Raw genomic sequence first — 22,926 nt, forward strand, 5'->3', positions numbered from 1 at the left:
CGCCCCGCCCACCCCGCGCGCGCCCCGCCACGCCCACCCCGCTCGCGCCACGCCACGCCCCACCCCCCCGCCCCACCCCGCGCGCGCCCCGCCCCGCCCCACCCCGCGCGCGCCACGCCCCGCCCCACCCCGCGCGCGCCACGCCCCGCCCCACCCCCGCGCGCGCCACGCCCCACCCCGCGCGCGCCACGCCCCGCCCCACCCCGCGCGCGCCACGCCCCGCCCCACCCCGCGCGCGCCACGCCCCACCCCACCCCGCGCGCGCCACGCCCCGCCCCACCCCCGCGCGCCACGCCCACTCCGCTCGCGCCCCGCCCCGCCCCACTCCGCGCGCGCCCCGCCCCGCCCCACTCCGCGCGCGGCCCCGGGGTCAGGAAACGACCGGAGCGAGTCACGCGAGACAGAACTTCGGGAGTGCGAGCTCGAGGCCGGCCCGCTGCCCGCCGGTGTCAGCTGCCGGCCTCGGCCCGCTGCCGTCCGCCCGGCGGAGGTGCCTGTGAGGGCGGGGACCCCCGCTTGAAGACATGTTTGGCATCTCACTCAGGGTGGGTTTCGTGGGAGCGGCGCCGGCGCGGGGGATCCCCGGGGCGGGGAGCGGTGAGCGCAAACGTCCGCCGGCGACCCCGCCCCCCCCCCAGAGCCGGAAGGGGGCGGGGCGTTGGCCGGCGTTGGCCAAGGGCGGGGCCTCGAGGGGAGGGGCGTGGCCTGGGAGGCGTGATGGGCGGGGTCTCGAGGGGCGGGTTTTTGGGTTGCGAGGGGCGTGGCCTGATGGTGAACGCCTGGGTGGGTGGGGACTGGCGGGACGGGGCGTTCCTAGGCGGTGGGGAGCGGGCGTGGACCTCCTGGACGGGGAGAAGAGGGCCGTGGACCTTTCCTGAATCAACCGGGGCCGGCCGGCCTGCCGCCGAGGGGTCGGGAGCCCGCTGGCCTGGCCAGGTGTAGTGGTGGAATTGAGGGCGGTGGCAGGGAGGATGGTCCAGCCTCTGGCAGGTGAGTGCCCAGGCAGCCTGGACCTGGAACTGCTCCACCCCTACACCGCCCTGGCTGGACGGGAAGTTGGGAGTGAGGGGCCTGGAGAGGTGAGCCCTGTCCCCCTCACCCCCTCTTCTGCTCTCAGCCACTGCCCCCTGGGGAAGCTACCCCAGCCATCTCCCTCTCTAGTTGTGATCTGGAGCCAGGGCATGGTGTGTGGGGGGTGGGGGTGGAGGGTGGGGATCTTCATTACAGATTACTGGTTAGTAGTGATATCATCGCTCCTCCCCCTGGGGGGGTGGACCCCGGGACTTTCAGCATCTGCACCCTTGGCAGTTGCCAGGAAGAAGGCAGATGGGTAGTCGGTGGGCATCTAGGAAACTTCAGCATTCTGGATGGACCTTAGCAGACTGGCCTGGTAGTGGGGGGGGCATCCCCTTACCTTCTGGTCCACAAAGGCTTGGGCTTCCCGTGTGAATACCTTTCCCTCTGCCAGTTGCTTTGAATCCCTGGCTGACTTTTCTCCTAGCATTGGCAGGGGGAGGAGGTGCTGGGCCTGAGAGGTCCCTGCCCTGCCCAGGGCAGACAGGAGCTGAGGGGCTGTGCTCACATTGTCTACTAGGACCCGACCCTGCTGTTGGCCGTCACTGTCATCGGGGTCACAGCGCTTCTTTTGGCACTAAAGAACAAGAACTGCAGGAGGAAAGGTCCTGTCACCTTACAGGACTGTGATACCAAGTACTCACTACCCTTGATTGAGAAGGAGGTAGTGGCTCAGCCCAACCCCTCTCCTTGTTCGGTGGAAGGGACTAAAGAAGGGGGATGCTGGCGGGGAAGGTGGGGTGGGGAGACAGTGGTGGCAAGGACCAATGGAGCTCCCTTCCGAGGCCTCCCAGCTGTCCAGCAAGCCTCCTAGGAAGCTAATGAAGGCTGCCTCTGCTTTTGTTTTGCTAGCAAATCAGTCACAACACCCGGAGGTTCCGCTTTGGACTGCCATCGCCCTACCATATCTTAGGGCTTCCTGTTGGTGAGTAGGCTTTCATGTCCTCTCCAGGGTTGGGACTTTGGGGGCTAGCTACTACTCCTATCAGAAACACAGGTTTTTCAGGCTCCTGGGATGTAGGGGTTGCTTTGATTACTCTTCCTGAACCATCTGGAAAATAGGGAGATGGCCTTGGGAAAAGAGCATCGAATAGGAGCCGAGTCAAAATTTCAAGGTCTCATCTCATTAAGGCTCCTTGCTAGGCAAACGTTGGCAAGTTCCTCAACCTTTCAGACCTTGAGTCGAGGAAGTGAAAATCCTCAGGCCTGTCTACTTCCTTTAGTTGGGTCATTGTGAGGATAAATGTTGGATAGATGTACAGATTCACAGTCTGCTCAAGTGTGCCCATAGCAGGGATAGGAAGAAGGAGTTTCTCTACAATCAAGAGAAAAGCCCAGAAGGTAACTCGAGGTAGGAAGGAGACAAGTGCCATATGGGCCTCAGACCCACTCAAGGAGGAGCCCCATTGAGGACATATTCTAGTCACCCTAGAGTTCCAAGTTAACCCATTTCCAGTCAGTAACACCTCTAGGCAGATGAGTGAGCCTCTGGGGTGGAAAGCCTAGGGAACCAGAGCCACTTTGCTTTTTTTTTTTCTACCTCTTAATGGCCCACTTGTCTTATACACACAGATGAAACCTTGTTCTAAAGGGCTCCTGAGCCTCCTTGCTGCTATGCAGTTCCATCCTTATGCAGGGGAGCATTGTGCCCTGCTGCCTTCTAGCTCTCCACCTGGCCTGTCACCGGTCCTGTGGGCAGGAAGTGCACAAGAACAGAATAAAGGAATTTCCTAGAAACTCCCTTGACCATCTGTTTTCAGCCTGTTGGATTCGGCACAGTTAGTGGACAAATGTGACTTCTGAGAGTCTGATATGGAGATTCCGAGCTTGCTGATTCTTCCTAGCTCAACACGCTTTTTAGATATGAGGCTGGAGGACTTTGGACAGATTTTTTTTTCTTTTTTTGTGGGGTGGGGATGCTGCCAGACCAGGCTCAGGTTGGCTGTGTCTCAAGGAGCCCTTTCAGGTTCCCAGTTCAGGTGATCTCTCAGCAGAAAGCTGATGCTTCAGGCCTGTATTCCTGAGTGCCTCCTGTGTCCAGCCAGACCATGACCACCGAGACAGTATGTGTGTACCTCAGGCCTCTCCAAATCTAAGAGCCAGCCCTTCAGGCTGGGTACTGGTGGCTTACACCTGCAATCCTACCCTACTCAGGACACAAAGATCTGGAGAATCCCAGATTTTGCATGGAAGCATGGTTCAAGTGGTAGAGCATCAGTGGAACAAATGAACTGAGAAATTACAAGGCCCTGAGTTCAAACAAGCTGAGCAAGTACAAGGTCAAGAGTTCAAAACCCTAGTACTAGAAAAATAATCCTTCATGTACCTCACCAGCTTCTTTTTCCCCCTGCACTCTGTTTCTCCTAAACATTTCCAGTTCAATTTCCATAGACTATGACTTAATGTGCTTGGCATACTAAGTTGCTACTCCCTCAAAACCTGGTGTAGAGGTTTCTCTTGACTTTGTCTCTTAGCCCCTCCCCTTTGGCAGAGCAAGGGATTGAACTCAGGGTATCAGGCAGGCACTGTCCCATTTGATTTCTATCTCTAGCCCCTGTTGAGGTTGGTTCTCTCGCTTGAGGTTGTTTATTTTTGAGGTAGAGTCTCACCATATGCCCAGGCCAGACTTGTGCTTCCTCATGTTGCTGGTGACAACAGGCCTGTACCACCCTGCCTAGCCATTGTTTAAGATAGAATCCCATGAACTTTTAGGCTTAGGCTGGCTTTGTATCTTGATTGCCCATCTCTTCCTTCTAAGTTAGAAGTTACAATTATGGTCTTGAGCCATCACACATGGCTTCTTAACAGCAACTAGGAATCCCTTCCCTCCTCACTATCTACCTTACTCTCTGAAGTTTCCATCATGGAGCCAACAGGAGTCATGAGTGGCCCGGTTCCTTATTCAATAGATCTGTGCTTCTCTGGCCCAGCAGGTCTATTAAATTACACTCCAGAGGGGCATAAGACATGGTTCTGCCATTGACCACTAGTTGGGTGTTCTGGTGTATGTCTGTTATCCCAGAAGGTATAGGAGGTAGAGGATGGAGGATCAAGAGGTTGAGGCCGGCTAGAACAAAGTTAGTGTGACCCTATCTAAAAACCAAAAGAAGGCTGGGCAATGGCTTAAGTGGTAGAGCTCTTGCCACTCTGAGTTCAGTCTCTAGTACTCAAAAATTAAAAATTAAAAAACCTATCTCATTGCTGGCTTTCAGTAGAGCCATGGGTTAGGAAGAGACAATGTGATTGCTTTATTTGGACCAGGGGTGTTCAGGTCTTGAATCCTTGAAATATTTGTGAGCTCAAGCCTTCATTATATAAGCACCCAGGATACGGGTAGGGACGCTATGGTTTGTTCATAGACCTCAATGATGCATCCAGTCTAGGAAGAAATGGTGAAAGCCTTCCTTGTTTTTAATACTCTCAATCTTCAATGAGCTCTTCTTACTGTGTAATTACTTGGTATGATCACAACTTGGCAAGCATATTGTTTTTTATAAATCGTCCTCCTTTTATGATGCTAGGGATTGAACCCAAAACCTTGCACCTGCTAAGCAAGTGCTTTGCCACTTGAGCTATGCCCCAGCTCCACTACCCATTTTATAGGTGAAGAGACATGCCCAGAGAGCTAAGGTGCCCTTCCAGGATAGTCTGCAGATGATCGGGGACAGGGCTAACATCCACATCTAGATTTGGGTTTCCTCTCTTCCTCTGACCCTATGTGACATTCTACCACGCTGTATTCACAGTCAGTCTTTTAAATTTCAATCCTTTTGTGAATTCCTACAGGGCTCTAAGTAGGCTGGTCATTCTCAGAATTAACAGTTGATACCTTTTTTTTGTAGGTAACTATGTCCATCTCTTGGCCAAAATCGGTGATGATATGGTGGTCAGGGCTTACACTCCTGTCTCCAGCGATGATGACCAGGGCTTTGTGGACTTAATTATAAAGGTAAAGTCTCCTATGCCCCGTGGCCTGGTGCTCCCTAATTTGTTGAGTGTGATGGAGTAGACAACAATGCTTTTTCTATGGTGGGACCCAGGCCCTGGATTAACTGGGCAAAGCTCCAGTTAATCTTGCCTGCAGCAAGTGTGAGTGCAGACAATTTTCTCTTCATGGCTTCCCACTGCAAATTCATTTTCTAGTTGTATGTGTTGCTTTGGCTGTCAGTCTGGGAGTGTGAACACCATACTGCCCTGTGTTTCAGGTCTACTTCAAAAACGCACACCCACAGCATCCTGAAGGGGGGAAGATGACTCAGTACTTGGAGAACATGAAAATTGGGGACACCATCCTTTTTCGGGGGCCAACTGGGTCCTTGTTCTACCGTGGGCCAGGTACTTGGGGTTTCACACTGGGCCACTAGCTGAAGAAAGAAGATTCCTGCAGTGGTTTCATTGTTCTAGAACATTCCTAATCCCCAAGTCACAAGTTTGTCTTCTAACCCTTCATGCATTCATTCACACAAAGTCATTTCTAACCACTTCTATCATTCATTCACACCCACTCCACAAGATCATAAGCTGAATTCAGTGTGTCCTCATCACTAACTCCAGCACAGACCCAATAAAATGATGCCTGCTAGCCAGGTGGCTCATGCCTGTAATCCTAGCTACTCACGCAGGAGGCTGAGATCTGAGGATCATGATTCCAAGCTAGCCCAGGCAGGAAAGTCCATGAGACTGTTACTTCTAATTAATCATCAAGAAGCCAGAAATGGAGCCGTGACTCAAGCTAGCCTTGAGCATAAAAGCTTAGGAGCAATGGCCAGGCATTGAATTCAAGCACTGCGACTGTCACACCCACACAAAAAGGTTCCTGCTGATATGGATGGAGGATGGTGGAGGGCTTCTACACCATTTCATTCACTAAGGGTCCCTCATTTACTCATTGGTCACTGTTGTGGCAAGAGTACTCAGACAGGCTCCATATTAACTTGAGCATGCCTCTCTCTCTCCTCAGAAGAGAAGGCCCAGTCATTCCCTGAGGAAGCTTAGGCTGTGTTTCTACATGGTGCCCTAGTGTTCCAGGGCTGGCCACAGAAGCCACTGGGACTGACAGTTTAGCCTCGGGTGAACCCACATCCTAGGAGTCCCATGGAAAGTTAGCAGTGTTTGGCAGATTTCCAGACTCGAGCTGAAGAAGTTACAAGTGTCCTTAATGTGTCTAGGGAGCATTGGCATCAGACCATATCCATCGTGCAAGCCTGAAAAGAAAACGTTCCGTCACCTGGGGATGATTGCTGGGGGCTCAGGTAAGGGGTTTCTGGGGGCTTATCCTAGAAGGTGAGCTCTAAGACCCTTCTGACTTTGACGTTACTTAATCCCAGAAAGAAAGGAAAGATCCCTCTCCAGTTACGGTGATGAATGGTAATGTGACCTGAAGGCCAGGGACAGATACTGAGCCTGCCCCCACTTCCCTCCTCCCTACCACCCCGCCCTCCCCGGGACCTGCTCCCCTCACCAAGTACAGTGGCTACCTGGGGGCTATGGGGCGCTTCTCTAGTATGGGGCCAGGAGGGCCAGGCTCCCCTGTGGTGTCCCCCCAAGTCTGACCACAAACTTGTAGGGAGAGATAGAGTGCCCAGCACTGGTGAAATCATCCCGTCTACTTGCTAGGAATGCTGTTTCACCAAGGAGAACACTGGAGAGCTCAGAATATTCTTTCCATATGAAAAGGAAAAAAGAACTTTTGACTTACTATAGCATGGAAAGGAACCTGAAAATGGAGGACTATTTTCTACTTTTGAGGTTTAGGGACAGAAGGGAATAGAAACTTAAAAACAGGGCCAAAGAAAACTGCTGAGCCACCACCGGCCAGAGGCTCTAGCACAAGAGGCAGGAGAAAGCTGGCCTGCCCCTAACTGTGTTCCAGGCATTACACCCATGCTGCAGCTCATTCGCCACATCACCAAGAACCCCCATGACAAGACCAAGATATCCCTCCTCTTTGCCAACCAGGTTAGTTCTTCCAAGCCAGCCCAGGCCCCGTGGGGGCAGGATGGATGGTTTACTGAGCTGGGCTCTGCTTACATTCCTCCCTCACTGACCCAGCTTGGGAACCTGCAGCTGTGAAAGAGTTTAATGAGCTCCACCTGCCCCTTGGCAGCTGACAAAGCTGAGGGCAGGCCTGTTTCCCTACGTGCCTGAAATCGGTCTTCCTAGCCAGACCCAAGCGGCATGTTGACCTTGCTTCCTTAACCTATATTTTGTTTTTTGTTTTTTGGGGTTTTTCTTGCTGAGTACAAAACTCAAGGATGATTCCATGAAAATTTGGGGAGATACAGAGTACAAACATTTTTACTTACCTTTTTGTCTGCTTTTCTAAACATGCTGCATAGTTTTCAAACATGTACATGTAAGAATATAGTCTTCACTAAGCATGACTGTGCAGCCATTTTCTTCTCACTAATTCTATGTTTTCATCCACAGTCAATGTCAGATCCTACTATATTTTACTACCCCATCTACTACCCCATCTTTTCAGATTTCAGTTATGAATGATAAAGTTTAGAATGGCAAACCGGTGTCTAGGGTTGATTGCTTTTAGATTATTTTCTGAAGCAACCCTAGAAGCAACAATTCCTAAGATAACAGTCATAAAGAGTTGGATCACCCAGGTCTTGTGGACTTTCTTGGAGTCTGTGACAAGTGACCCTAGCTCTTTTTAGTTTTTCCCCAGCAGAGGCAACAGACTGTCTGTCTCTTTTTCCTGTTTAGGTCACAGGCACAGCCCTGCCATCTGACCTTCAGTCCTTCCTTCCTTGCAGAAGGTTCTTCCTTGCACTGAGTTTAGTTGGGCCTCCTGGCCTGATGTTTGATATGAATGCAAGAAGTAGAGCAAGGACTGATGTAAGCCACCCAGACCGTGTGGCCCTCGTCCTACCATAGATAGAGGAGTCGTGCACTCCTCCCATTAGAAAGGAGGTTTGGGCTACAGGAGAAGCAGCAGCATCTTTGTTTCTCTGGAGTCCTTAAGCTAGGGTGGTAGCTGGGGTAGGAGGGGTGCAGTCTGGGGGACACCGAGGTCGCCCTGGAGTGGCCTTTCCAACGTTGCTTCTTTTCTAGACAGAGGATGATATCTTGATGAGAAAGGAGCTTGATGAAATTGCCAGGACTCATCTAGACCAGTTCAGCGTGTGGTATACCCTGGACAGGCCTCCTGTTGGTATGGTCCCTCTTGCTCTTGCTCAGTGTGGGTCAGGGCCAACCCTTGACTCACACCCCACCCCACCCCCACCACCAAGAACCAGTGGCTGTTTTATTTTTGTTTCTTTTTCTTTCTCTTGAGGCTTGTGCTTGAGGGGTAGACCTAGGGCTCTGGGTCCCTATAACAAATGCAAGAATTTACATGGGAGAAGATTGAAATAACCGGTAGGCAGGTGTCCCATGTCCCTATCTGCATGAAATGTCTGGCTGCCCTTCAACCTGAACCCCTATGCTCCTGTCTTCCTATACCCTTGTCATCTGCACAGTGGTGCTCGCATGCTAAGCCCTAACCAGCAGCTGTGGCTTCCCTCAGCACCCAGCAAACACCAGGCACACAGCACCTTATACAGAGCGCATCTCCCTCACTGTGCTGAGCGGTTTGTCTCAGCATATGACTTACTGTCCAGCAGAGGGCGCTGCCCAACAAGCAAACACTACCACACCCTGTCTCTCCCCCCTCTCCCCCCCACCTGCACACCAGTGCACACTAGCCCAATGAGCTCACTTCACCTGTTTTCCAGCTCAATCAGGCAGGGATTTCTGAGTCCCAACTGTGAATCTGGAAGCTGGGGTAAATACTGCAGAGGACCCACATAACGCTCTTCTAGGGCTTTCTGCAGAGAGCAGCAGTGCAGAGACTTTTCATACTCTGTAGTCTCATCCCCAATCTTGTCCCTGGCCCCAAGGGCTTGGAATATAATGTGGAACCCCCTCAGCTCTTTCCTGCTCTGCTTCATTTCAGACTGGAGGTACAGCTCAGGCTACATTACCGCCGACATGATCAAGGAGCACCTCCCTCCCCCTGCAAAGTACACCTTCATCCTGGTGTGTGGCCCCCCACCAATGGTCCAGTCAGCTGTTCACCCCAACCTGGAGCACCTGGGTTATACCAAGGACATGATCTTCACCTACTAACACCTCCCACGTTGATAGCAAGTGTGCTGGGCTCCTATTTCTAAATGAGTTGGCTTCATCATATTAAACAGGGATGTTTTGTAAAGTGTCTCATGCACCCTGAGACACACCCACCGGTACTCCTCTCTGGGCTGTGAGCCTAGGAAGAAGGGCTTAAGGGGCTGGAGACTTAGTGATTCCTAAGGCTCCTAGCTTAGAAGCAAAAAGAGCTCCACTGTAGTATGTTCCTCCGCCTTAGCTAAATAAACTAAGTTCTCAGTAACTAGTCCATGAAACATGGCTCTGTGGGGGACCTGCTGGGTAGAGGAGGCCCTGCCTTCTTCCCTGCTTGAGAGTTTGCTTCTTTGTGTCCATGGGGGGTGGGGCAGGGGAGTGTCGTGGTCATATCTGGAAATGGGGCCAATGTTAGAATTCTCCAGGATCCATGAAGGGTCACACCAACTCCCTCGAACGTCTCTTGAACCTCTCTGTCTAGAGCACTGGCTTTAATGGTCAGATCTACAAGCGACTCAGGCACCCTCCATGTACAATCTTTCTTCCCATTTCCTTTGAAACACAGCAGTAAATCCACAGGGTAGGTGGGCTCTGGGAAATCCTCCCAGCAGATGGAGGCCTGGAGCACATTTTCTAAGCATCCTCAGTACTAGCTGTGTCCTGGCACTGGCTCAGGGTAGGGCTGGTTACACGCAGAACTTCTGACATTGCACTCAGGTTCCAGAAGCTCTGCTTTAAATCCTGTCCATCAGGGACCACCGTCACCACCTTCTGACCAGGGCCAGCATGGCACACTGCTGTCCTGCTACCCGAGTGGGAAGCACATCGTCTAGAACTCACCAAACACTCTTAACAAGCCAGAATTCCTGTGGGGAATTTTGTTTTCTGAGTTACAAATGAGCAAACGGGCTCAGAGAACAAGTATTCTCAGGTCATTCAGCCAGTAGGGAGCCGGGTTGGCTTTAAACCTGGATCTGTTTAATCCCAAGTTGTTTCACCTCGTACCCCCGCCCCCTTTAACCAAAACCTGACATAATAGCAGCAGTGTTAGAAGTTGGTACTACTGGATCCTTACTCAGCATGTACGAGGAGGAGGGGGAGGGGAAGAAAGGGGCAGAGGAGAAGGGAAGAGAGGAATGTGGGTCTAGGGAGCAATCTGTGAGTTGCCCACCGGTGGTCAAACCCAGGGATGGTTTCAAGGCCTTCATCTCTTCACCTGTTTGGCACATCCTCAGCAAATCCCTTACCCAGGGAAAGACAGCTGAGCACTTTGTGATAAGATACTACCCTCAGACTTGGGTCAGAAGCACAGATCTGACCGTGCTGGTATGCTTGTCACCCGCTTTACACCTTTCCCTGCCTTCCCTCTCATCTTCACCCTTACCACACTGTCTCCAGGATGTATGCCAGGGTCCTGACTTGCAGGGTCTCTCTTTCTTGGACTCCTACTGACCTCATCAAAATTTTCAATCCCTGGGCTTCCCATATTGACTTCATTCTCAGCCTAGTGGTTCTCCACTGGGAACATTATTGCCAAGATCTAGTGACATTTTGGTGGTCACAACTAGAGGAGATGTGCTACTGATGTGAGGAGGGTAGCAACAAAGGATGTTGGTGAGCAGGAGGCTGATCAAGAAGGAAAGCACTTGGAGGCCCAGGATAGGGGCTTACTGATAATTGTACAGTATACCACCCACACTAGATCTTCAGCAGGGCAGATACATAGTAGGACAAGAGTTACTTCATTGCAGGTTGTGAAGCACCATCTAGGGCAGAGACCACAGTGATGTGGGACAGAAATGACCTGCAACTGGAATGGAAATGAGGGGCTGCTTCCTGAGACACCTGAGGTGTCTGTGCTGGGCTTGAGATACAGGATTTGGACCCATGAAAGGGAATGGGAGATAAATGGAGTTCACAAGGAGAGGATGTCTGGATCAAGGCCTGAAGGAAATAGATTAAGGATGCAAAAAGGCCCAGGATGCTCAACACTGAGAATTTGGTGACTGAACAGTTTTGAGCAGAATACCCACAAGGATGACAAGATTGGAAGAGTGCTTTGGAAATATCTCCCTGGGAATAGGGTGGAAAATATCTGGACGGGACCAGCTGGTAAGATGAAGGGCCAAATAGACCAGCTGCAAGAATCAGGGGGGAGACAGATGAGGCTGGAACTAGAGCAACCAGGGAGTTGCAGGGAAGAAGGGAATGGCTGGAGCACAGGTAGGTCAGTGGTGCCTGGTTGTGAGATGGGAGACACTCGAGAAGAAACAGGTTTGTCTGGGCGGATGGTGACTTTCTAAAGGAGAGAATGAGCTTGTGGTGCCAAGGGCACTGTGTAATCGGACATTGCACTTGAGGATGTTAAGGAAAGGAGTCAGAGATGTATCTGCTGCATGTCAAGTAGGGTGTCTTAGCTATTCCCTACTCGGATGCTGATCCGGGTGGATGAAGGACAGTTCGGACAGCAGGGAGAAGCCCCCGTATCCTTGCTTGGCTCTCAATCTAAATGCTCTCACTGGCCAGATTCCCTTGAATGGAAACACACGCTTCTGTGAAGCAGCTCTCAGAGCTCCTGGTTATAATCTTGTCCAACCTAGACAGCTCATCAGAACTCCCCATACCCAGCAGTGGTTTTATGAACTAACAGCTCTTCCCCTTTGCCTCCCCTGTCAGTTTCTAGGGACAGCATGGGCCATTCACTCTGCATGGATACCTCATTCCCCTCTACACAACAGTGATCCGTAGTCTATGTATAAAAGTATAAAAGGTAGAAAGGCTGTAGTAAGAGAAGTCTGGTTCAAAACACTGTGGTGTGTCTAGGTCCACCTCCAAGACACCTGTCCCATGGCTCTGCTTTGCTCTTGTTCACACCCAGACGCCCTGCTAGCCCCATCTGGGCTCTGTGGATGGCTGGGTGCCAGCTCCCCATTGAGGAAGACTCAGGGCCCCACGCGTGACTCTCCGGGCTCTCGGCTTTGAAGAATGTCATCTCCAGTCATCAGAGTTGGGGGAAGCCAGGCGAGAGTCATTCAGCAGCTGGTCCTGGCTCAGCAGAGTCTGAAAGGACACAGCCAAAGGGGGCAGTTTAACAAGAGTTGTGGCTAAAGGCTGCCCTACGGTCAAGCAGAGGAGAGTAACGTATGGCTACGTCTGACACCAGTACCTTGTGAGTTTTCCAGAGACACTGGGCATTGGTTCGGAATACAGTAAAGGGAAAGGTAATGGCTGAGGGTGTAGCTCAGTGGTAGAGAAGTTGCCCAGTATGTGCACGGCTCTGGGCTAGACAAGAAAGAAAAAAAGACCTAAAAATACCCTGCTCATCTTAGAGATAAACTTGCTCTTTCAAGTCCACCAGAGGCCTTGCTAGAAATCACAGGGCAAGGTTGTATAGCCGTTGCAGCATGTGGGCCGAGAAAAGCAAAACAAACGAAAGTAACAGTTTCATTAAAGTGAATCCTAGGAGATACTCCTGCCCTTAGCCTTCTAAATATGTCTCAAGTGGAGATCATCAAGCAAAGCACAATCCTAGGGGGCTCAGCACTGACACTACAGCTACCAGGCTCAGGGGCAGATCATGTGGGGACAGAGGTGCCCTGGGAAGAATGGAGCTTCAAAGACAAATTCATTCTGTGGCTGGCCTCCTGCTGCCTTTCTAGTTTGCTGATAAGCCTCACAAGTGGGATATTTATTTTCCCTGCTTCATAGGCAACAAACCAAGGATCACTTAAGGTCTCAACACTAGCAACAAGTGAAACTGGGATAGGGATTGGGTCTGTCTCCCTCCAAAGCTGCTCCTCTTCCTCCAAGGCCAAGCTGCCTCTTCCCATGATCTAGTTTGTTCTCCTGGGCATGGCAAGATCCTCTAGCTTCCTGTCATAGCAAGGGTGTTAGAGGAGTGGTGAGAACACGTGTGTCACATGGAGAGAGGGCAGGATAGCATCTCACCTAGTGAGAGTTGATGCGGAGGTAAGGGCTGGGCTCTGGGATGCATAAAACAGGTGACCGAGAGCTACTGAGAATTCTCACCAGCTCCGAGGAAGAGGACTCAAGACAGCATGCCTTAGTTGGCTCCAACTCCAGGCCTATGAGCATTCCAGAGGTCCAGCCAATGGAAGAGACTCCTGGGCTGCTGTCTGCCTCAGGGATGGCTCAGTTTCCAACTCCTGGTTAAGCATCCTCCTTTATGCCCCCGCCCCCTGAATACCACCATGCCAAGTTCAATGGGCTTCCCCAACACTTGCCCTACTGCGAGGAGAGGAGCAGGGTCCTACCGTAAGGCGGTGAATGTCTTGGGAGAGGAGCCCTATCTGCGTCACAGTGACTTCCGAAGGTGCCATCTGTAAAACGGGCAGCAGCCTGGTCAGCACACCTGTTTACAGCATGCGACTTGCAGGGACAGTATGCAAACCCCATTCCACATGGGCATAGCTACTTTAGGACATGCTTCCCTGGCAGAAGTGACATGGAGTAGCCCAGCCTCTGAGGAGTGACAGGTGGTGGAGCTCATGCTGCTTCTGCTCCTGAGGAAAGGTGTCCAGCCTCCTGCAGAGCATGCGCACTCTCTCCCAAGCATCCATTGGTATCAGCACTCAGGGTTCAGAAAAGCAGGGCACAGGCAGGGCCTGGCAGAAGCGGGCCTCTGCACAAGTTCAGTTTCCAAGCCATTTCCAGGGACAGACAGCAGTAGAGATGAAGGTCTCCAGGATGCTGAGTGGAATTACCATTTCCAGGCACCAACAGGAACCTAGGCACCACAGTCCCAGTACAGGCCAGCATCTTCAGGAAACTGTTGCCTTTCTGCTCAAGAGCCTCCTTTCCCTGCCCTCCTCCTCAGGTTCTGCTGGCCTGCTCCTTCTTCCCTCAGGGTAATGAGGCATTGTGGACTTGGAAGGTGGGAAAACTGCGGTCCACAAAGCTGCACAGAAAATTAGTGGCAAAACAATCCCATGCAGCGTGTGAAAACAGGCACATGCAGACTCGCTGAGTAGAACATGATAAGAAACAAGGGGCAAAGCCTGGTTTGATCCACTCTGCAACAGCAGTGGCCAGGTGTTCACACCTGTCATTCACTGGCCCTGGGCACCAGGACCACATGACGGTGTTACCAGATGAAAAGCTTGTGTACACAGCCTCATCAGCTGGACTTTAGGGGAGGTGATGGCTTCGGAGAACAAGCCATGTGTGAGGCTGCCCATCATATAAGAAATAAATCTTACTATCGCCTCCATTTGGGGCGGACTCAGTGTATAATAATGGGGTTGTCACCCTCCCTTGTGGTCAGCTGGTTATGATGCTGCTCTTACTCCTCTACAGATGAGGCCCGAGGGACCTGGTGGAGCCAGACACCAGCCTGCGGCAGACTGGAATCTCATGGGCAGGAGCTCAGATTGGCATAGTATGTGTTTCCCTCAGTCTCTAGCCAGACAGAGCCCATCTGGAGGTCCCATTATCAGCTAGTCAGCCTCTAAATCAAGAGGCTAGATCTGTTTAGGCTCTGCCAGCACGCATAGATGATCCCTAACAACGCTAACGAGAAGCAGGCAAGACACATGGAAAAATACTCTTGCCAGCCAGGCTGCCCAACTCCTGCCTCCCTCTCTTCTCTTGGGGCTTGTGCTGCCCAAAGGGAAACCAATTTGGGGATGTGCCTGGCTGATAGATGGGAACTACATCCAGACTATACATGAGAGCCCAGCTTCACAGAGGAAGGTAGGGCCTGAGGCCACAGACCTCCTTGGAATGATACAAACAGAAATAAAGGGTGGGGGGTCCCTCCTTCCCCCTTGAGGTGTACTGAGTGCACACCTGATTAATGAATTCACTCCTTGCAAAACACTCTCAAACTGGGCTGGGAAGGTGGCTCAGTGGTAGAGCACTTGCTTTGCATGCATGAGGCCCTAGGTTCGATTCCTCAGCATCATATAAGCAGAGGAACAAAAAGCCGGAAGTGGCGCTGTGGCTCAAGTGGTAGAGCGCGCTAGCCTTGAGCTGAAGAGCTGAGGGACAGCGCCCAGAGGTCCAGAGTTCAGGCCCCACGACCGGACTCTCCCCCCCCCCCCCCAAAAAAGCTCTTAAACTGTGCAATTAGTAACACTCTATGTGCAGGCATGGCCGACTCTCATCCCCAACAAGTAACAGATATAGTGAGCTGTTTGCTTTCTACATAAATATTGTTTTTTATTATCAGAAAGAAGGAAGGACCACCTCTGTAATATGGTATAACCCAATTGCACTGTCACCATGGCAGAAATCCCTGTTGCTCGTCCTTTGATCTCAGCCAAGACTCTGTGGCCCACAGGCCTAAGGCACTTGAACTTTCCCTCAGCTAGAGCACAGGGGAGGCTACTAAGAGCAGTGCCTCCTGGGATCGTCCTGCGGCTGTGTTCTTGTTTCCAGGAGAGCTGAAGATGATATTAAGAACAGCTAAAAATGTAAAAATCTTTCCTCCTGCGTCTGCCTTTGGCAAAAGTCCCCCAAACCTGGCCCCTCTGAAGAGGTGTCACTGCGTATCCTGGCCACCTCAGGGTGTGAAGAGAGGCTGGCCTGGGAGAGTAGGGGGTACACAATTGCTGGAATGTTCTCTGCGAGTCATGCACGTGGCGGGAGGAGATGAAGTGCGGTTATATGGTGACACACACAGTGTTATACTGTGAGCTCTCAGGTGCACAGAGAGGGCAGGTGACAAGGGGCTCAGCTGTTCTGTCCCACCTGGTCCAGCCCATCCAGTTCAGGGGTGTCCGGGGGGCTGAGGCTCCGGTAGCCACTGTAGAGCCTGTGACTGTCACTGACAGCATCACTAGGCTCCATTGGGCAGATGTAGTCTGTGGACTCATCAAACTTCTTTTTTCTCATGTTTCCAAAGTGTGAAAATCCAAGTTTCCTAGGCTAAAACACAGCAAACACAAGATTATGAGAAGAATCTCACCAAGCCAATATTGAAGAGCAAGCCTGTTCACATGAAGAGGCGAGATCTAAAATACACCAGAACGTAATGGACTATACAGGACTGTAGACATTCACACACAGTACAAAGATACCTCTGATAATATAATATAATATTTATTGAAATGAACTCCAGGAAATGGAAGCAAGAAGATTTTGCTCTTTGTGTTGTTTCGTCTGTTTATCTGTCTGGGAGATAAACAGGGAGGAGAAATGGAGGGACAAAGGGTGAACAAATGCAGCAGTGGTACTCACTAGACACTATGTTGAAAATGAATTATATGACCTGTGGGTGGGGATGGGAGAGAGTGAGGAAGGGGAGACACTGTCAAAAAAGCAATGTACCAATTAACTGACTTATGTAACTGTAACACCTCTGTGAATCACTATCATAATACTGATTTAGAAAGAGCAGGACTAAGAGGAGGAAAAATAAGGAAAACTGCAGGAAACTCCCATAGATCATGCTCAAGAAAATCCAAGGGATCTTGAACAAGAAGAGCTGCTTCTCTGAGATTATGTAGAACTCACGCTTGCTGACCCACCAATGACAGGTATTTCCCAAGAGGAGCTGGGGGAGTTGGTGGACTACTCCAGCACTCAGCCCAGTCCCGAGGGAGGGCATGCTACGTTACATAAGATACCACATAGGTATCTTCCGAGCAGCATGTACCCAGTACCCTGCAGGGCTGGGCACTGAGCACCCCTGGCCTGGCGCTCTTTCCTCCTTGTCTGAGCTGGGCTCAGCACTGTTTCTGCTGTACTTCCTGCTCCCTGGGGAAGGAGGTCTGAGCAGGAGTTGAAGCTAGACACAAACATACTTGCTGAAGACAGGCCAATCTGTGGTCCAGGACATAGTATAAGAATGGCATAGCTCAGGCTGACCTCTGTGGGGTTTGGGAAGCCCAGATGTTTGGACAACCTCATAATAAAACAAGCAGAACCAGCCAAGAGTAGAAGGGCTCCCTTTCTGATGTGATAGCTTTTGCCCATGATCCCATGGAACTGCGTCACATAGATGGGCCTAAATGAAGAAAGCCAGACATATAACTCATCTACTTTGCAAGATGGGTGAAGGCAGCTTTTAGGTAGAGGATAAGTTCTCTCTTCTCACGCAGGGAAGAGATTTTTTTTCTGCATGTGGCTTCTGTGTACAGAAACCTGCTCTACTTTCTTCCTGAGGCCAAACCAAATAACAACCAAAAGACCACAGTACCAACCTCCCAGAGCAAAAGCTGGTTTGGCTCCAAGTATGTGCCAGCCATTGTGTACATCACAACCCCTAGAAGGCAGGCCCCCACAGCCAATCAGAAAGGGTCTGACAACTCACCCGGACTTTGGCTGTAGTAGTCAGTGGTGTGTAAGAGGGTGAGGTCATTTTATCTCGCTTTTCCTGTTCAGCCTCGGGACCAATCAAGGCGTTGAATTTGGTGGTTAGGTGGCGCCTGAGCAGTGTCTTCTGAGGTGGAATATTGAGAAGCATAGCCAGAGTGTCTCCAGTAAAGCGTGGTTCCAGGATCTAAGAAGAAACCACAGACAAACCTAGCAAGCAGCAAGCACAGATGGCCCCATGAAGGGCGTCAGTGAGAAACTGCTTCCCAGGTCAGAGCAGGGCTGAAGCTCATCCACTTGCTGTGGCCCAGTCCCTTCTCTCTGTCAGTACAAGATTCAACTCAGAGGAGACACTAACTAGCATGTTTGCTGACTGATTGCTGCATTTTCACAGACTGGCAGAAAACAAGGACTTCCTTGATAAGGCTGACTGCCAGTCTCCTCTGGATGACATCCAAGCCATCACCTCCACATTTCCCCTCTGGCTTTGTCACTTGACAGAGCTGAGTGGCGATAAGGATCATATCATAGAATCAGGAAGCTTCATTGGATGCCTTCCTCTTCACTCCCTGGCCGTTGGATTCCTCTGGGAACAGATGGAGCCGCCTTGTTCGGGGTGCGTCCCCAACTCACTGACCTGGAGTCCTCTGGGACTGAGGCTGAGGAAGGCTTTTCAGAAGCCATCTTGTTTCCATCATATACAAATCCCCCACCATAAATTACCAAGATACTTTCTTTGAGACTTTGAGTTAGGTAAGGAGTTCAGATTAAGTTATTGTATCTAGCTCTTCACTACTGTGTATTGTGGTCCTAGAGGAAGTTAGTCTTGAAATACCCAGAATCAAGGCAGGTGGGCCAACCCAGAGAGCCACTCACAATGAGACCTCCATGGACACCACTCCCTCGAAGGTTGGGTGCATACTCTGCCAGGTCCACTGATCGCAACCACTCCATCACCCTGTGGTTGGACCACTGCACCACTTCTGAAGGAGAAAGGTTACTCTGCGACAGAAGGAAGAAGAATGAAGACTTTAGGCTTAGTCTGCCCCAAAGTGGTCATGGGTTATCCACGGTGAGTAATCCTGCCCCAGATGCCTCCCTAGAAAAACAAACCCTCAACCCTAGTGACCCTAGCCAGCCAGAACACCTGCCAAGAGCCTGCCAGGTTCCAAGAAATAGAGCGCTCACTGAATCTTATAGCATCTCCTATACTGAGGTATTTGCGCCCACTCTCTGGTTACATCCTAATTTTCTAGTTGCTTTTGGGACGAGCAAATGAAGGCATATTGTTTTGCCTTCAGTGATGCAGCAGAATTTTAAATGATCAGTAATAACCGGAACGTTTTGCAGACAGAAGATCTCTCTAGTATGGCCAGACATTTTAGGGGAGCAAACGTTAAAAACACATGTGCCTAAGTGCTTTTTTTGGGGGGGGGAATCTGGTTGTGGGGCCTGAACTCTGGACCTGGGTGCTGTCCCTCAGCTCTTCAGCTCAAGGCTAGTGCTCTACCACTTGAGCCACAGCACCACTTCCGGCTTTTTTTTTCTGCTTATGTGGTGTTGAGGAATCAAACCCAGGGCCTTATGCATGCAAGGCAAGCACTCTACCACTGAGCCACCTTCCCAGCCCAGTGCCTAAGTGCTTTTACATGGCATCATCACCTTCAAAATGTTTAACCTGTGCCTGACATACAAAAGGCACACAAAAAATATTTGTTGACCAGCAAGAAGATGGAAGCTGGAAGACAGAGTAGGAGTTTTTAATCCCAGGAGGCAGATTTAGACATGACGTAATTGCCTGGAACAGTGGAAGTAGGATGGAGCTGACAGCTGGTCACTCAGGACTCACCAAGAACTCGAGGTTTAGAGATCATCACTGGGGGTTTCCCCACATCTGGATTGCTGTGTTTACTTACACTTTTTATTCTCTAGCAAGATCTGCTCATAGATACTCTGTATGTGGGCCTGCATATTGAGTAATAACTGGCTATGCTAACATGTCTGATGCCTTATGGGCTCTATCTCTCCTCTCTTGGATCTTCTCTCCTCTGCCTACTTTGGTATACATATTTCTATCTTGTCTCTCTCTCCCTTTCTCTCTGTTTTATGTCATCTCCCCATCTTCATTAGTCATTATAATGACTTTGAAAGACTTGTTGTCACTGCCCTCTAGCCCACAGCATTTATCCTCCTAAGAGAGAATGGGAGATGCAGGTTAGCAACTACCAGAAGACACAAAATTCAGGCAACAAGGGTATTCTGGGTACCAGAATCCCAAGTACCATCACCTGAGATGCAGCCATTCTTTGTGTGTGTGTGTGTGTGTGTGTGTGTGTGTGTGTGTGTGTGTGTGTGTGTGTTACATCTAATATTTCAGGTGTTCTGGCTCATGGCTACCTGCTATTCTCCTGCCCTCACCTCATCAGCAGGCCGCCGATGCAGGCAGTGGGGGTTGAACTTATTGACATGAAGCACATGAATGGCACATTTGATGCTGAGATGATGTAGTTGGCTGGTGACCTTTAAGAAGAGTAGATCATTCTGGAAGAGACATATTTTGGTTAATTAATCAGAGTTAAGATCCTATATGTCCTTCCCAGACCATTTCCACATTTCTGGAAGGTGCACACAGACACAGTAACAGCTTCTCTTAGCACCAGAGTTTGTACTCTGCTGCTTGGGACTTTTAATGCAACACAAGGCCACAAGAATATGAGCTATGAGGTAGAATTAAGTTGAAAACAGCCCCACCGACATATCTGAGCTGAGTGCTCAACGGGAACCACCAAAATCTTCAGAAGGAAATTCCTCACCACAGTTAGGTATTGCAGCATTCGTCCATCAACCCTGGATTCATGAAACTGGTCTTTGTATTGGGGTAAGCCAATATCATCAAGCCACCCTACAAATACATAAAAACAGATGTGTTATGAAACAGAAGAACATGGATGCCAAGATAAGTAGCAAGCAAAAAGAAATGATCATTTTGAGGCTCAAGTTTCATTCCCCCAAAGGTTCAGTAATCCATCTGCCTTTCACAAGTAGACAGCTGTCGTTGAGGCTTATATCAACAGGGAAATCTTCTCTACCCTTAGGAATGGCCAGAAACACACTTAATTCCTAACATGGCTGTCCTTACGTGTCACCCAAATGTGGTCCAGCAGCGCAGACTTCTCCTCCTGCTTGGTGTTGATGGCTTTCACTGCTAAAACAAGCTTCTTCCTGTGGAGCGGGTGCTTAATTCCTAGCTCCTAAAATTATAAGACGGGGACCAGATGTGAAATTCTGGCAGGCAATTTGGTCCTCAGAGGATATTGTGTCAGGGTGGGGACGCAATGAGAGGGTAGCAGACTGGTGTCTTGGGATGTCACCTCGCAAATGAAGCTGGGATCTGTATTCCGTGTGTGTGGTAGACAGGGCATGGGGGAGGAGTGTCACCTACCCCCCCCCCCCATACTAGTCTCCATGCATTGGTCTGGAAAGAAATAGGATCTTCTCTGCCCCAGGCTCAGCCCTTACCTTTTCCATGTCCTGAGGTGTAGCTGTCAGCAGTGTGTGGCCAGACGTCACCCACTGCCTGGCAAAGATCACGTACTGAGCCAGACCAAAATCCTCCAGCCATGCACAAACACGCTCGGTGCTCCACTGGGCAAAGGGGGCATTGGCATCACTGAGAAGCAGGAAGACAGCATGCTCTGGTTAGCAGGGAACCTGAGGCCCTACATACAATGAAACCTCACAAAAGAGGATCTATCTTAAACAGTGTGAGTAGGTTCATTCCCTACAACCCATTCATGTGAGGTAGGCACTAGAGTCTCCTTGATAACACAGTTGGAGTTCCTAGTCAAGCTACTTTGAACAAGGCCCAGGCTACAGATCCTTAGGAAGCCATTTTTGTACCATGTCATGTACCATGTATACGTCATGATCACAGAATGGCCCCATTAGGATAAACACCCACAGTTAAATCATTTTGTCACAAGATTAACACAGTTTTTTTTTAGGAAATGGCTTGGAAAACTATAACAACAGATGCTGGAGGGGATGTGGACAGAAAGGAACCTTACTACATTGTTGGTGGGAGAGTAAACTTGTTCAACCATTTTGGAAAGTAGTATGGAGGTTCCTCAAAAGACTCCACATACAGCCCCCCTATGACCCACTTTGGTGCATTTACCCAAATGATCACAAACAAGACCACACTAAAGCTACCAGCACAACTATGTCTAATGCAGCCTTATTTACCATAGCTAAGATATGGAACCAACCCAGATGCCTCTCAGTAGATGAATGGATCAAGAAAATGTGGTATATATACACAATGGAATTATATGCCTCCATCAGAAAGAATGACATTGCCCCATTTGTTAGGAAATGGAAAGGCTTGGGAAAAAATATATTAATTGAAGTAAGCCAGGCCCAAAGAAACATAGGTCCCATGGTTTCCCTTATTTGCAATAACTAGTATATATGTCTGAGTCAAGCAGAAAAGGTCAGATAAGTTGATGTTAGGGGAATGAACCCCAAAATAAGTATTCAAATGGTTTTTTTTCTTTCATGCAATTGTTTCTAACATATTTATAAGATGATTTCTATGTTGCTTTGTATGTCCCTCCCCCACAGCTTAACCCCTGCTTTCGGTGTATTTGATGTTGGTATAATTTGTGGAGGGGAAGGGAAAAAACAAATCATTTAACTAGGGATACAGGTGGACCCATTGCAACAATGAGATGTACAAGTCATTATGTCAACAAACGAACTTTACAACTTTGGTGGGGGGGGGGAGAGGATCAGGTGGGGGGAAGTGAGGGGGGATGGGAAGGGATGGGAAGGGGAAACAAGAGGAGGCAACAATGCTTGATAAGAAATGTACTCGTTATCTTGCCCATGTAATTGTAACCCCTCTGTACAATATTCTCACAGTAAAAAAAAAAAAAAAAAGGAAAAGGAAAACTAGAGAAAGACCACTGGTTCTCAACATGAAGAAAGAATAAGTGAATAAAAATACCTTAATTAATTGTAGATAATACCTAAAATAGTAATGGGTTTTACATTAAAATCAATAAATAAGACCATTTTTTAGGTTATGTGAATTTTATCAGAGATATAAAAAATATGAACACACACATACAAACACCCACATATTATATGCACATCACAAGCAAAAGTCAACTTTCTTCATACTATCCAAGCACAGATACTATTGCTTTGGTTAAAGCAAAACAAATTTTCTCATTTTGCATTGTACCCATAGCAACCAGAATTATAAAATGTCTAACAATTGCCTTAGCTAGGGATGTTCAGGCCCCGTAAGCCTGGGGGGGGCGGGCATGCAGTGGACTGAGATGATGAGGTAGCTACAACATGTAACTGAACAACACAAGGAACGGTATGAATAAATGGAGAGCTATATCACGTGCCCACACAGGATGACTCTATATATTTATAGTGCTGGGCCTG

General features: G+C 49.8%; 2 protein-coding genes across 6 annotated transcripts in view; one reads left to right on the forward strand and one right to left on the reverse strand.

The window, feature by feature from the left end:
• The first annotated feature begins 427 nt into the window (after nt 1–427).
• LOC122117762 (NADH-cytochrome b5 reductase 2) lies at nt 428–9,457 on the forward strand. Its single transcript, XM_042691584.1, has 9 exons — nt 428–545; nt 1,595–1,738; nt 1,927–1,999; nt 4,917–5,023; nt 5,280–5,409; nt 6,243–6,326; nt 6,947–7,032; nt 8,140–8,239; nt 9,023–9,457. Exons 1-9 carry the CDS (start codon nt 525–527, stop codon nt 9,193–9,195), a joined length of 918 nt encoding a protein of 305 aa, XP_042547518.1. The 5' UTR covers nt 428–524; the 3' UTR covers nt 9,196–9,457.
• A 2,429-nt stretch (nt 9,458–11,886) lies between these two features.
• The window catches only part of Ppfibp2 (PPFIA binding protein 2), a 137,543-nt gene continuing 126,503 nt past the window's right edge, over nt 11,887–22,926 (reverse strand). For 2 of the 5 annotated variants that reach the window (XM_042691364.1, XM_042691365.1), the window contains exons 18-26: nt 20,986–21,136; nt 20,606–20,717; nt 20,280–20,368; nt 19,885–20,007; nt 18,343–18,468; nt 17,465–17,653; nt 15,901–16,077; nt 13,464–13,529; nt 11,887–12,249 (exon numbers count right to left, since the gene is read on the reverse strand). In XM_042691364.1, the coding sequence (XP_042547298.1) occupies nt 12,178–12,249; nt 13,464–13,529; nt 15,901–16,077; nt 17,465–17,653; nt 18,343–18,468; nt 19,885–20,007; nt 20,280–20,368; nt 20,606–20,717; nt 20,986–21,136 (1,105 nt within the window). In that variant the 3' untranslated portion in view covers nt 11,887–12,177. Of the gene's footprint in view, nt 12,250–13,463; nt 13,530–15,340; nt 16,078–17,464; nt 17,654–18,342; nt 18,469–19,884; nt 20,008–20,279; nt 20,369–20,605; nt 20,718–20,985; nt 21,137–22,926 lie in introns of those variants that run through there. The other 3 variants (XM_042691366.1, XM_042691367.1, XM_042691368.1) reach the window with 3 other exon arrangements.

This window comes from Dipodomys spectabilis, unplaced genomic scaffold (genome assembly GCF_019054845.1).
Source record: "Dipodomys spectabilis isolate Male_0828 unplaced genomic scaffold, ASM1905484v1 ptg000145l, whole genome shotgun sequence".
Classification (NCBI taxonomy): domain Eukaryota; kingdom Metazoa; phylum Chordata; class Mammalia; order Rodentia; family Heteromyidae; genus Dipodomys; species Dipodomys spectabilis.

Coding starts and splice junctions, on each gene's coding strand:
- LOC122117762 (XM_042691584.1), top strand. CDS start 525: ATGTTTGGCATCTCACTCAGG. Junction 1,739..1,926: donor TACCCTTGATTGAGAAGGAG/GTAGTGGCTCAG, acceptor TTGTTTTGCTAG/CAAATCAGTCACAACACCCG. Junction 7,033..8,139: donor CCCTCCTCTTTGCCAACCAG/GTTAGTTCTTCC, acceptor CTTCTTTTCTAG/ACAGAGGATGATATCTTGAT.